Source organism: Ranitomeya imitator, chromosome 4 (genome assembly GCF_032444005.1).
Source record: "Ranitomeya imitator isolate aRanImi1 chromosome 4, aRanImi1.pri, whole genome shotgun sequence".
In the NCBI taxonomy this organism is placed as follows: Eukaryota; Metazoa; Chordata; class Amphibia; order Anura; family Dendrobatidae; genus Ranitomeya; species Ranitomeya imitator.
The window spans coordinates 275,787,155-275,802,746 of record NC_091285.1 but is presented as its reverse complement, the minus strand read 5'-3'; the positions used below and the strand labels follow the sequence as shown (position 1 = coordinate 275,802,746).

Sequence of the window (15,592 nt, the reverse complement as noted above, 5' to 3'; positions counted from 1 at the left end):
GTCTTCTAATAAGAACACCAAGCATATACCCTACTACAAAGGAGGTCTTTGCATCAGACCATTGCATGCCCTTAAAGAAATTATCCGTACTTCACAAAATGTAGCTCAAACCCTTTAGACAGTACACTAAAAGGATCTTCGCTTTCAAAACCAGAAAGAAAAAAAAATTAACTGGTTAACGGAAGGAAACACCAGGCAGGAAAAGATCTACTCTAGTAGATCTTGAGGATTGCTTAAAAGACACCAAGGTGATAAATGATGGGTTCTGTTATGGGATGCCATAAGTGTAAGTCACGTAAAATGACACTAATTGCTGACTTATCGTTTTGATAAAAATCCCAAAGTCAGGACTGAAAATGAATGAAGCCAAAACATTCCATGGGTAATTCCATGGTAATCTTACATCATCAGTGTCTTTGACTCTGAGGATCTGTTCTCGGAGGTCCTGTAAATCATTAAATGTGGACTGTGCAGTTATGGAGTACACTAATGCAAAGCCTTGTCCATTCTTCATATAAAGGTCCCTCATTGCTGTGAATTGTTCCTGGGTGAAGGAAAAAAAAAATAAAGCACGTCACAAAAGAATCTTAAATATGCTAGCATTTTGTATGCACGCATTCTACATTAACATTACATTTATCTAACAAGTTTCCCAGACCAAAAGCTTTTATCAGTGGCAAACTAAACACAAAATGTCAATGCCCAGTGAGGTCTTGGAAAAGGTAAACTTCATTGATGTTAGGATTGAATAGAAGATTGTGACATTTTGTTAGTGACCTTTCACATGACTGTACATGAGACGCACATAGAACATACCGTTCCTGCCGTGTCTAAAATTTCGAGCATACATTGTTGACCATCAACTTCAACTTGCTGCAAAAATAAAATAGAAAAAAAATATGCATGTCAACCAATAATTAACATAAAATACAAAGTCTCTATGGTTACTATGTGTGCAATATATAAAAAGACAAAAAATACATTACGCATTATTTACATCCATGGCCGTTCTGTTCAGGGTACATTAATTGAACAAGTGTATGGAATCGAAAGGAGTTGTCCAGATAATATACAATTATTACATCACACAAAATCATAATTTCCAAGATGTTGCCGTCACATCCTTGTTATAGACTAAACTTTTGTTTTCCTCCTCAGAACCTCCACTTAATGTCTCCAGGCGCTTCTTCTCACTAGGGCTGGACACAATGGGGTGGATGTTCTGAGAAAGAATCAAAAGATCAGCATGCGGTGGCACTTACAGTTATCCAGCGGTCATTTGTAACCACAGAAGAAATGTTTTTTTCTAGCCGATTAAAAACAAGTTAGGCAGTATGAGATCTAACAGATTATGTATATAACACTTCAGCAGAGATATTGAAATTAATCTATTTAAAATCTCGTGCTCCTTGGATAGATCTCTGCTACCTTTCACTTCTGTCTGGAAAATTGACGCCACCACAGATTTTGCATCTTTAGTAGTGATGAGCGAATATACTCGTTACTCGACATTTCTCGAGCATGGTCAGGGGTCCTCCGAGTATTTTTTAGTGCTCGGAAATTTAGTTTTTATTGCTGCAGCTGAATGATTTACATCTGTTAGCCAGCATAAGTACATGTGGGGGTTGCCTGGTTGCTAGGGAATCCCCACATGTAATCAAGCTGGCTAACAGATGTAAAACATTCAGCTACAGCAATAAAAACTAAATTTCCGAGCACTAAAAAATACTTGGAGGACCCCCGAGCGTACTCGAAATCTCGAGTAACGAGTATATTCGCTCAACAATAATCTTTAGGCTATGTCCATAGATGACAGATATTTCCCACTGTATGTGTATAATGCATCTGCAAAATCAACAGTGACAAGAACTGCAACAATCCTCAATTATTATGCTTTGCTTATATAGCGCTATCATATTCCGCAGTGCTGTACATACATCATCGCTGTCCCCGATGGGGATCACAATCAAGATTCCCCATCAGTATGTCTTGGAGTGTGGGAGGAAACCGGAAAGCTAAGAGGAAACCCACCCAAACATGGGGAGAACGTACAAACTCCTTGCAGATGTTGTCCTTGGTGGGATTTGAACCTAGGACCCCAATGCTGCAAAGCTGCAGTGAGAATCATTGTTGAAAGACACAATTCAGGAAACTGAAGTGGTCTATGTACCATGGCTTGCGAAAGTATTCACTCCCTTGGCATTTTTCGTGCTTTGCTACCGCACAACCAGGAGTTTCTTTGTCTGAGGATTTGCACCAGTTCATGTAAAGAACATGCCTACAACTGTGAACTTTTGGTTTTCTTTTATTGTGAAGCAAACAACAAATAAGACAATAAATGAAAACTTCAGTGTGCATAACTATTCACCCCCCATGGGTTCCGGCCAACCTATATGTAGGCTTTACTGAGAGAGGTGTCCACATTCACCCATGCATACAGACATTGGCCTTAGGTAAGTGTTCACATTTGGACAGGAAGGTCAGGGACCCATCAGATTAATGAGACCACCTTGACGATGCTTTGATGGGCTCACACTATTTGGCCAAATTCTGTGTAAAGCATCTCAAATATTTTTCCTAATGTTCAAAAAGCCATTTTGCTATTCATATTTATGCATTTCATATTTGACATGCTTTGGCACGATAGAGTGCAACCTTTTTTTGTATATTGTATATGGAGGTACCTGCTCCTGGTATGCACCTATTCACAATAGTTTGGATGTGCCAGTCATTTTTCTGTCACTTTTGTATATCAGTCATATTCAAAAATTACAGCTCAAGTTGCTTTCGATAAGTCTCTGAGCTTTCCTCATATTGCCACTGGGATTTTTGCCTATTCCTCAAGACACACCTGCTCCATCTCCTGTAAGGCTGCTTTCACACCTCAGTTTTTTGCCATCAAAAACGGATCTGTTGCAAATTGTGAAAAACTGATGGGAGGGGGAGAGAGAGACACGGAGAGAGAGGGAGGGGGAGAGAGACAGACAGAGAGAGAGAGAGAGAGAGAGAGAGAGAGAGAGAGGCAGAGAGAGACCAGAATGAAAAATGCAAAAAAAAAAAAAAAAAAAATAAATAAATAAAATCGGTGCATGCTCAGTTTAAAGATCATATGTCATCTAGCAAAAGCCGGATCAGTCGCTGTCTGTTTTTTTCAACAGACATAAAAATTTTTACTATGTCAATTTTCTCCGGCAGCCGGAAAACAAATTTTTGACAGATCTGTCGAAAAACGGATGAAACGTGAGGCCATCCGTCGCTAATACAAGTCTATGAGAAAAAAAAAAAAAAGGATCCGGCAGCAACTTTTGCCGGATGTGTTTTTTCAAAATTCGCCGGATTGTGCCTGACGGCAAAAACCGGATGTGTGAAAGCAGCCTAAATTAGATTTGTCTCTGGTGAACAGAAACCTTCAAGTCTGACCACAGATTCTTATTTGGATTAAGATCCCAATCTTACTGACAGACAGAAACTGTCGCTGACAAACAGGTTTTGCTTAAGAATATCTATGCATCTTCCCCTCGAATCAAACCATTTACCCTGTTACTGAAAAACATCCCCACAGCATGAGGCTGCTACCACCATGATTCACTGTGGGGATGGTGTAATTGGGGTGATAGATGCCAAACTAACACAGCCTAACAGTTTAAAATTGAACTTTTTGGTCACCAAGGTAATCTCATCTGACCAAAGCATCTTCCTCCGTACATATGGAGTCTCCCACATGTCTTTTGGCAAACTCAAAACGATCCTTACAATGTGTGTGTGTGTGTGTGTGTGTGTGTGTGTGTGTGTGTGTGTGTGTGTGTGTGTGTGTGTGTGTGTGTGTGTGTGTGTGTAAGTAAAGGCTTTTTTCTGCCCATTTTGCCATAAAGGCCAGCTCTATGGAGTGTACGGTTTATTGTGATCATATGGACAGACACTCCAGTCTATGCTTGGGAACTCTGCAGCACCTCTTGGGTCACCTTTGCTGTCTGTGTCGCCTCTCTAATGCCCTCCTTGCCTGGGTTCAGAGTTTTGATGTGTGGCGCGGCCCTTTCTTGGCCGATTTGTGGTGGTACCATATTCTATCCATTTGATAATGCTCTGGGAGATCAGAAATTTGGATTTTTTATTTATTTATTTTAAATAACCCAACCCTGACTTGTGTTTAACAACTTTGTCTCTGACTTGTTTGGAGATCTCCTTGGTCTTCATGGTGTTGTTTGGTTAGTGGTGCCTCTTGCTTTATGGTGTTGCAGCCTCTGTGGCCTTTCAGAAAAGGTCTTTATACTGACAGACCTTGTGACAGATTGCACACTTGTGAATTTTGAAGGCAATTGCTTGCACTATAAATTTTTAGGGGATTCATAGCAAAAGTGGCGATTACATATGCACATGACAATTTTTAGTTATTTGACCCTAAAAAAAAGTTAAAATTATGCCTATATTAGTTTCTCTTCACCAACTTAGACTATTTACTGCATCAAATGCAAATTGTATTGACATTTTTTTTTAACTTCATGTCGTAACGTAGCAAAGTATGTAAAATCCATGGAGGGTGAGTAGAATACTTTCTCAAGTCATGGCAAATGTGGCTTTTTGCAGTTCCCTGCATAGCTGATGCCTTATGCAGTGGATGACATGTGTGAACATAGGGTGACTTCCATTTCCCAGATAGGGGGCTTAAAGTGCATGCATGAAACATGTAGAAAGGGATGCCATCACTAAACCTGCATCCTCTGCTCTCAGTGTTATAGGGGTCTTCAGAGGTTATGATGACCAAACCGATCATCACGAGATAGCATATCATTGCTTATAAAGATAGCCATAGCTCTGTAAGCAGTCACATATCATCTAAAGGCACTAATATTTTTTAAAAGGAACATAGAATCTGAATTTTTTTCTAATAAAAAAAGCAAAATAAACATTTCAGCATGTATTCTAAATCTGTTTTATTTTGCAATTTTTCTTTAAATTATTTTCTGTATGTGACAGTAGGCTAGCAAGTCTAGCTAGCAAGAAGTTATCTTGCATAAATTGCTGCTTTGAACTCTGACACCGCAATGGCAGAGATTTACTTTACATCAACCACAGAGAAAGGTGTTTATGTCTCAAATCAGAAAAAGACCTAGAGATTTATATGAGAGTGTTGCAGGCATGTTTTGTGACCCGTGCAGGGGTCACTGCGCAGGGAGGGAGCGGAAGAGAACTGTCACAATCTCCTACTGTCTAATCATAAGTTATATAATAAGTGTTACTTATGCTGAATGCTTAGAAGAGACAACTATAAAATAAGAAGTGTCATCCAGAGATCAATGTGGTTATTTTCTGAGGACGAGGTTGGAGTACCTCGAAACATGTAGATCCACACAACAGAATAAATGTTTTTATTTTTATTAATTCTCTGTTATCCTTTGTGGGATAGTGACAGCAGTGCAGAAAAGCCGTCCATCTCCATCTACTATCCTCCTGGTCCATCACCCATGGTCTGCAGCAGCTGTCTTCATTGTTGCAATTGTAACAAAACAAGGGGAGCTGCACCCTGTTTATTCATCCTCTGTATCACGGGAATCACCTTATTTGTGCTATTGCTCCCTAGTTTTTTCACCATGCTTTCAGGACAGTGACATGGGAAAAAATTACATTTTAACTGTTTGTAATGCTAGTCTTTATTGAAGGCGAGTGTTGGAGTAAGATGCGCATAAATCAATACCAGGCACAGGCCACTTAAGGAATAGAGCACATTTCTGACATCATCATACCCAGTTCCTCCTACTTTGGCGGAATGATCTAGGACTGGCGTGAAAATGCCAAAAGTAGCAACATGTTTGTGCAACTACGAATTGTGCATTAATTTAGCGACTTCTTAATATTTGACACCAGAAATTGTTGCCTATGTGTCTGGCTTATTCCTTCAGCATTCCAAGTAGCCAAACAGCAGATTCTATTTGTGATTTTTTTGGCTACTAGGACCACCTGCCTGTAGGTGTGCATAGATCTAGTAGGCCTCATTTGCAGTACATCAGCTTTAATATAAAAATGTACATATGGTAATTGAATGATTTCTCCACCAACAAAACCACACTCCCATTACGACAGAAGTGCAACTATGTAGTCAGATGGTTTATAGAACCATGGCTCGAAAGATGCCAAGTGGTAGGGGCTTAAAAGGATTTTCTTTTAAAACATTGCAGAAGGTAATTGTCAAAATTTCATTTTAACCCCTTAGTGACAGAGCCAATTTTGTACTTCATGGCCAAGCCAATTTTTACAATTCTGACCACTGTCACTGTATGAGGTAATAACTCTGGAACGCTTCAACGGATCCCACCGATTCTGAGATTGTTTTTTTGTGACATATTGTACTTCACGCTAGTGGTAAAATTTCTTTGATATGACTTGCATTTATTAAAAAAAAAAAAAAAAAAAAATGAAAGTTTGGCAAAAAATTTTGCTAATTTCAAACTTAATTTTTGTACCTTTTTTTTTTCCCCACATAAATTTTTTTTTTTACTTTGGTTCCAAACTTTTTTTTTTTTTCACAAGGGTATCAGGAGAAAATGGAAAACAAAATTTGTTGTGCAATTTCTACTGAGTACGCCGATACCCCATATGTGGGGGAAAGCAAATGTCTGGGCACATAGCAAGGTTCAGATGGGAGGGAGCACCGTTTTGACTTTTTGAACCCAAATTGGCTGGAATCAATGGCGGGCGCCATGTCGCGGTTTGAGACCCCCTGATGTACTTACACAGTGGAAACCCCCAAACTCCAACCCTAATGCAGCCCTAACCCCAACACCACAATCCTAACCCCAACCCTAGCCCCAAGCCTAACCCCAACCCTAGCCCCAAGCTTAACCCCAACCCTAGCCCCAGGCCTAGCCCCAAGCCTAACCCCAACCCTAACCCCAATTCTTGGCGAGCGCACTGTGCATGCACCCGGCATTTTCTTCACGGAAGGGCAGGGAGAAAGTCGGTGGGACTGGAGGGGGGGGGGGAGGGGTTGGAACCCATTTTTCTCTCAACTGATGTGCTAGATCATATCAGAGGAGAGAGGAATAAATGGAAAATCAGACTATTTTGCGGTCGCAACACTGGGGATGGTAAAAACCAGCCCGAATCATGTTCTCCGGAGTCTTGACTACCCTCGGTAGCCGAGACGCTGGAGAATTTCCGAAGCTGGGGAGCGCTATAACCTTATTTCTCAGCGCCGTTAAAAAGTAGCGCTGAGTGTAAGTACTCTTAACTGCCGCCATTAAAAGGCATATCATTGGTCGTTAAAAGGTTAAAAGGTAAGGACAAAGTTCTTTTGAGCAGGTTCGTAAAAAAAACAAACAAAAAAAAGCCTGAAAAGTTGCTTAAAAAAAAACCCCATCACTTGAAAGATTCATACCATTCATTTCTATTGTAAAATCTCTTTGATGATCATATTTTCAGTCTTTTGTGTTTTTATGCTAAAACAAAAAAACAAACACACATGAACGCTTCTTTGAAAAGGCTCATGATACAATCAGCTCCAAGCTGGGCAATGTCCAATCAAAAGGCTATTAAACGGGAAGGGGGGGGGGGGGGAACTTTTCAGGAAAAAGTCTCTCGCAAAACCCTACAAAAACTTTTCAAAACCACTTAAGGAAACGAAAAAGGTCTTCAAAAACTGTCCTGGACCAATTTCCACTTGAAAACTTTGTTCACATACTCCCAAACTGCTATGCTTTTATGAAAAAAGGCGTATGAACCCTGCATTTTATAATAAAAAATATTGCAAATTACACTACAGTAGTTATCAGCAGAAACAAATAAATTCCTATTACGTAATACATTTTAGAAGTTAAAAAAAATAAATAAAAAAAAAAACTTTAGGATTGTGTAATAACTATTAAGGTGCTGTTTGTTCTTACCCAAGTCCACTTCTGTCTATCTGATGTCCAGCAATGCACAAGACACTTCTCTAAGAATATTATGTCACTTGCAGTCAGCATGATGTGTAAATGCCATCCCTCCAAAGCTGCAGGCAATAGAAGGCCATGGCAATACTTTGCAGGAACTGCTGACAGTATCATTTGTAGACTTTTAGTCTGTATTAGTGCAGCAGAGCTTGAATGAAAATAAAAAATGATGCACTAACCCTTCATAAATTGTATATATACACTAAAATACTAGAAAAAAACAACAAAAAAAACGCATACAGAATTTATTGGCGCTAAAACTCGAGTTACAGAAGCAATTGTCTATGGTGGGAAAAGACTTGGGACCCAACGCATCAAAGTTTTCAAGACAATTCTGGCGTTAGGCTATGTGCACACGTAGGAAATGTGGTGCAGAATTTTCTGCACTAAATCTGCATCTGCAGATTTGATGCAGTTTCTGTGCAGTTTCTGCGCAGTTTCTATGCAGTTTCTGTGCAGTTTCTGTGCAGTTTCTGCGCAATTTCTGTGCAGATTCTATGCAGTTTCTGTGCAGTACAATGTAAATGAATGTGAAAAGAAAAAAGCTGTGCACATGGTGCAGAAAAATCTGCTGCAGAAACGCTGCAGAACTGCACAAAAGAAGCGACGTGCACTTCTTTGAAATCTGCAGCGTTTCTGCGCAGATTTTTCTGCACCATGTGCACAGCTTTTTTGCTTTTTTCTTTTCACATTGATTTACATTGTACTGTAAATCACAGTGCAGTTCTGCAGCAGAAAAATCTGCTGCAGTTCTGCACCAATTCTGCACTAAATCTGCATCGTGTGCACATACCCTAAAAGCTTTGAAGAATGGCAAAATTTTGGCACAACTGAGCAACATTTAAACTGGCGTCTTCTGCTCAAATGCCCAGAACTGTGGCAGCATGATGAGTGGCAGAACCAGCAAAACGCCAGTCTTGATGCATTGGCTTGACTGCAGGTTTTTTGCTGCATTTTTTAAGCGAAATAAAAGCTGGTTGTCACAGCACCAGCGAAAGCTATGAGATTTCAGAAATCTCATGCACACGTGTTTTTTTTTGCACCCCATTTTGAGAACTGCAGCTTTTTTTAAATCTGCAGCATGTCACTTCTTTCAGAACACTTGCAAATGATAAGGCAACTTGCATCTTTTACGTGATCAGTCGAACAAACAAAATTGTGTCTCAGGTCATTTTATGTATACCACAAGATATAATCGTCAAAACCAACCTTTCTGTAGGAGTCTTCTATTGTGGGGTCATATTTTTCAACAAAAATTCCTTGGACAAACTGGACGGTCTGTTAAAGATCAAAAAAATCTTTATTAATGGCACGAATTTGTAAATTAAGACATTACCCTGCAATATGACCCTTATACTGTTCTTTGCGACACACAATGGCAGATTACCGTGCTGCATGAAGCAGTTAGTCATATATGTGCCACTTTACCGCCAATTGAACGCACACCAGGAAGCATCGGAGACTAGTACAAACAGATAAAGTACCCGGGAACGCTCACTTCTCACATTAATGGTGACACATACTGTTCTAAGCTTATCTAAATGTCTACGGAAAAAGCAGAGCAGATGTAACTGGAAATATAAAGTTATCGATCCATGTAGTCAGCCAATGAGAAACACACAATGGATATAGAACTCGGCACGCTATTCAACGTGCTGCGCTAATGCATTTCATATAGATACACAGGTCACTATTATGGCAAGTACAATATAGCAGGAACGCAGATTCAGGTCTAGGCATATATGCAACTAGTGCTTTACTTACGTGGGAGACCAGTGCTTCTCGGCTGTATGTGTCATCAGTTCAACTCCGTAGATGTGAATGGGGCTGAGCTGTATTATAATACACCATCTATAAATGTGGCACGGTTTCTGGAAGTAAGCTTTTTAATTTCCTGATTCTGTTCAAGAAAAGTGAACGTTGTGACTAAGTGTAGGTGCGCACGATCAGGAATTGGCAGCGCTTAGCACATGTCCGCAGCGTCCAAGGCACTGCCGGCTATTGAACGCAGGTGATTCCACATGTGTTCAGTGAAGTGTGTGGATTCACCGCGTCCTATACATTGAACGGGAGAAATTAATCTTGCGGAGGCTCGAGTCTCCACAAATAGACATGCTGCGGTCTGGAAAGATGCACCGCATGTCCGTCTCCATGGTTGAGCCATCCACTATGTAACATCTGGCAGCTGCAGGTTGGACGCTGCACAAGTACATAGTGTCCAAACCACAGTGATTACTGATCGTGTATACATATCCTAAGATAGTCACCACTGGCCAAAACGGAAACTAGTGCAGAAGGACTGTGTTTGTACATATTCCATATCATGATCCGTACTGGTAATCTTTCTTTATGCAGTGTCAAAAAAGCAATGCTAAAGCACTCACAGAACACACAAACATTTAGATTTGAATGCAACCAGGGCTGTGGAGCCGGAGCCCATTTTGGTGGAGTTGGAGTCATGGAAATTGAAGAGTCAGAGGCTTACCGACTCCACAGCCCTGACTGCAACTACTCTCAATATGTTACCCCCCCATTGCAGTTAGGATACCCTGAAACATTTCTCTATAGCTCCACTTCCTGTCTAACTGCATGGATGTCGCGTCACTATTAGTTGCAGCAACTCTGTAGTAAATAGTAATATATAAGTGACGAGCCCTGGAAATGAATGGACAGAGACATCACCATCCTTGTGGCTTACATTTATAGTGCTGTGCGTGGCACGGGTACAGCTTCAGCCCCATAAATGTATGGCAGATGTCACCAAGGGTTTAATAATCTCTGTGCTTGCTTTGAAGTGGAGGAAACGTGTTGGTCACCAGGGAACAACAAAACAGTAAAGCTGCAGGGTTCAACAATCCAGCTGCAGGGTTCAACAAGTTGCACGTTTGAACGACATCATTGGTTTTAGCGTGTCGTGTACTAGAAAACGGGGAAAAAAATTCCAAGTACGGTGAAATTGCACAAAAAAAAAGTGCAATCCAACACTTGTTTTTTTGTTTGGCTTTTTTGCTAAAAATGACCTGACATTATGATTCTCCAGGTCATTACGAGTTCATAGACACCAAACATTTCTAGGTTATTTTTTATCTAAGTGGTGAAAAAAAATTCCAAACTTTGCAAAAAAAAAAAAAAAAATTGTGCAATTTTCCGATACCTGTAGCGTCTCCATTTTTCACGATCTGGGGTTGGGTGAGTGATTATTTTTTGCGAGCCGAGCTGATGTTTTTAACCCCTTTCTGACATATGACGTACAATCCCGTCGAGGTGGAGTGGGTCCGTATGACCACTGATGGGATAGTACGTCATATGCGATCGGCCGCACTCACGGGGGGAGCGCGGCCGAGTGTCAGCTGACTATTGCAGCTGACATCCGGCACTATGTGCCAAGAGGGGTCACGGACCGCCCCTGGCACATTAACCCCCGGAACACCGCGATCAAGCATGATTGCAGTGTTCCAGCGGTATAGGGAAGCATCGCGCAAGGAGGGGGCTCCCTGCAGGCTTCCCTGAGACCCTTGGTACAAGGTAAGCCTGCAGCCCTGCCTGTCAGATCGCAGATCTGACACAGTGCTGTGCAAAGTGTCAGATCAGCGATCTGACCCAATAACAATATATATTGTTCCCATAAATACATTTCTAAAGCGTATTAACGCTACTTTCTCCCATCTCCCTACTGCATCTCTAGAGCTGAGCCACAGTGATCTTGGGGTTCCTCTTTACCTCTCATCAAGGCTCTTCGCCCACGATTGCTCAGTTTGGCTGGACGGCCAGGTCTAGGAAGACTTCTGGTGGTCCCAAACTTCTTCTATTTAAGGATTATGGAGGCCACTGTGCTCTTAAGGTACCGTCACACTAAGCGACGCTGCAGCGATACCGACAACGATCCGGATCGCTGCAGCGTCGCTGTTTGGTCGCTGGAGAGCTGTCACACAGACAGCTCTCCAGCGACCAACGATGCCGGTAACCAGGGTAAACATCGGGTTACTAAGCGCAGCCCTGCGCTTAGTAACCCGATGTTTACCCTGGTTACCACCGTTAAAGTAAAAAAACAGACACTACATACTTACCTACCGCTGTCTGTCCTCGGCGCTCTGCTTCTCTGGTCTGGCTGTGAGCACAGCGGCCGGAAAGCAGAGCGGTGACCCTGGTTACCAGCGAAGACATCGCTGAATCGGTGTCACACACACCGATTCAGCGATGTCAGCGGGAGAGCCAGCGACGAAATAAAGTTCTGGCCTTTCTTCCCCGACCAGCGACATCACAGCAGGGGCCTGATCGCTGCTGCCTGTCACACTGGACGATATCGCTAGCGAGGACGCTGCAACGTCACGGATCGCTAGCGATATCGTCTAGTGTGACGGTACCTTGAGTACTGCAAAAATTTTGTTGTAACCTTGGCCAGAGCCGTGTCTTGCCACAATTCTGTCTCTGAGCTCCTTGGCCAGCATCTTTGACCTCATGATTCTCATTTGGTCTGACATGCACTGTGAGGTCTTATATAGACAGGTGTGTGCCTTTCCAAATCAAGTCTTATCAGTTTAATTAAACACGGCTGGCCTCCAATGAAGGAGTAGAACCATCACAAGGAAAAGGAACGCATGTGACTTAAATATGAGTGCCTGAGCAAATGGTCTGAATACTTATGACCATGTGATATTCCAGTTTTTCTTTTTTATTAAATTTGCTAAAATTTCTACATTTTTTCAGTCAATATGCTGAATTTACCAAATGGCTTCAATGAAATAAAGAGTGAAAAATTTAAAGGGGTATGAATACTTTAGGTACCGGCAGGGCCGGCGTCAGCACCCGGCACAGCGGGCAAATGCCGGGGCCTTGGGAAGAAAGGGGGGCCCACTAGCAGCTGGGAGAGCAGAGCAGGAGATAACATGCTCTCTCCGCCCACAAAGTCACTGCTGGCTGCGTTCTCTTAACCCCTATGTGCCAGCTCTGACACAAGCATCTTCTCACTCAGTCAGTGCAGCCAGGCAGGCACACATAGGGGTTAACAGAAGGCAGCCAGTGTGACTGTTTGTGGGCGGAGAGAGCAGTTCTCTGCTCTGGCCCCTGGCTGGCTGCAGACAGTGCTGCTGAGCTGAACTTATCAGGAAGATTCCGGAGGAGCTAGTCCTACCAGAGTGCAAAGGTATCCAGCAATAATTGCAGTTGGTCCTGTGGCTCAGTCTGCTGCGCTGTCTGTCTCTGCTGCCTAAAAATGTGGGTGATGTCTGGAGGAGCAGCTGGTGGGGTGCAGCCTGCAGCCACCCAGCTCTCCCAGAACCCCAGAATACATGCATGCTGCACCAAACCTGCACCAGTGGGGTAGGAAGAAGCTTAACCCCTTCCCATCTGTATGAAGGTTATTGCTAAACCTTAAATATAACAATCTGACCCGCATAAATGGGGTTAACCAGATGCCAGGAGGAAGGGGAGCTGCTGCCATGGATAACACTGAGCTGTTGGCTGTACATTGGGGCCCCGTGGCCCCATGCTGGTGACTGGAGGGACTCTGCCCAGTGCTGGCATGTGGGTGATTTCTGCTCCGGAGTCTCAGCTTCTCTCCTCCACATCACACTGTGTAGTCACAGCAACATTGGTTGTGTCTGTCCAGGTCCCAGCAGCTGCCACTGCTCCCACCAAGGACATGGCATCACTTAACCCTTCCCCTGCAGCCACCGGCAACAAATCCACATTATTCCTTGATTAAATCAGGTTCCAACCCAATAGAGGAGCAGACATTTCCTGCTGCCATTAGGGTCCGGGAGGGGGTGACATTGGCTGCCCTGCTACTCTGTAGTGGGGGGTGACAAGTGTAACATGGGGTAACAATGAAGGAGAAATGCACAGGATAATAGTGAGAGCGACAGAGGGCAGTGTATGGTATGGAGCAGTCACGGGTGGGCTGCAGGATCCCCCCATACTGTACATGACTGCTCGGGACAGGGAGGCGTTTAATGAGCTTCTAATGACGGGGCACTAATTGGGTCATTAGGGTTTGTGGAAAGGATTCAGCATCAGGTCCCTCATTAATGCCCGAGCGATGTTACTTTGTAGCACAGATCTGTTAGGGCCGCAAAACCAAACAACGTTGTTTATGTAGAAAAGTCTTTGTTTCATAGAAAAACTCAAAACAGAAAAGATTTTCTGATACAACAACGCCCTGCTCACGACACTGCACAGCACCTCTCCTGTATATATACACTGCACAGCACCTTTCCCCCTGTATATATACACTGCACAGCACCTTTCCTCCTGTATGTATACATTGCACAGCACCTCTCCTGTATATATACACTGCACAGCACCTTTCCTCCTGTATATATACACTGCACAGTACCACTCCTCCTGTCCTGTATATATACACTGCAGAATTTACAATAGCTGTCACTCATGTAAGAAGTGAAATCTGGCATTGTACTATACATTTCTCTGCCATATCTGTGCATCATAAATCGGGTATGTGTTAAAGGGGGGGGGGCCCACTGAGACTCTTTCGCCCGGGGCCCTCAAAAACCTGGAGCCGGCCCTGGGTACCGGGTGTGTGTGTGTGTGTGTGTGTGTGTGTGTGTGTGTGTGTGTGTGTGTGTGTGTGTGCGTGTGCGTGTGCGTGTGCGTGTGCGTGCATTCCATAGTGTTCATATCCTTGAAAAAAAAACATTGGCACATATCTTGCCCAGTGTTTGTTCTTGGAAGATGCATATTTCATGGTCAGATTCATTTCATGTCCTACAACAAACTAAAATATCTGGATCGGATAGCAGCATTTCAATAGCTAAGCAAGCATTATACAATGTAGAGCACAAAGCAGGCTGTACTGCATTGTCACCATATAAAAAAGCAGAATTTGAAATGTGAGCCAAAAGTGAAGTTTCAGTTCAGGTGGCAAGATATTAAATTAAATGGCATTTTTGAACATACCGTAGGTTTACAGAGGGAAAAAAAAAACAGCCATCAAGATCACATTTCCTATCTGTTAGCAGCAGTAACAGCCTCCCCCAACAGAATTCAACTCACTATGCAAGTCTGAAAACTAATAAATCAGAGTGCCAGAACAAACAGACACGAGGCATCTGACACAGGAAAGAACAGGGAACTGAGCTGACTACAATAAACAAATGACACCATTCTTTCTCAACGTCACCACCCGCTCGCCAGTATTATAGAATCATTCAGGTTCTCAGAAGGTTTCAGTGCTTTTTTTTATTCTTTCAAACTCTGTCCTAGTTTAGCTGTTCAATTTGAGTCGTGTCACTAAGCGGATAAAAGGAAATTCAGTACATAGATTCCTCTGTAAATCTAGTAAGTAAAATTTCAAGCTGAAGGCTACCCTACCTAGAAAAATGTGTCAGTGACTGACTTAATGTGTGAAGCTTTGGTCAGAGTGGTTCTAGGTGTTGAGACCCCTAAAACTAGCTAAAGCTAGAAGACAGAAGTATTTAACTGTTTGAGGTGACCTGTCAACTTCAAAAAATTTTCACTTGTCCAAGCACGTCTGTATCATGATCCTGGATCTAAACTTATGACACGTTTTACTGTTTTAATATGGAGTCTAAGTTTACAGCATATGCTGTAAGTTCTATCTAGTGAAGCCAGGGGCGTAATGACCACGGTTGAAGCAGTAAACGCTGTGACTGGGCCAGGCAGGTGAGGGACCCGCCGACACCAGCAAA

The 15,592-nt window shown here is 42.6% G+C and overlaps 1 protein-coding gene across 1 annotated transcript in view; it reads right to left on the bottom strand.

Moving 5' to 3' along the window:
* RAP1B (RAP1B, member of RAS oncogene family) overlaps window positions 1–15,592 on the bottom strand; it is a 75,247-nt gene that overhangs the window by 20,935 nt on the left and 38,720 nt on the right. The window contains exons 3-5 of the mRNA XM_069764640.1: window positions 9,135–9,203; window positions 817–873; window positions 404–544 (exon numbers count right to left, since the gene is read on the bottom strand). Of these exons, the coding sequence (XP_069620741.1) occupies window positions 404–544; window positions 817–873; window positions 9,135–9,203 (267 nt within the window). The remainder of the gene's footprint in view (window positions 1–403; window positions 545–816; window positions 874–9,134; window positions 9,204–15,592) is intronic.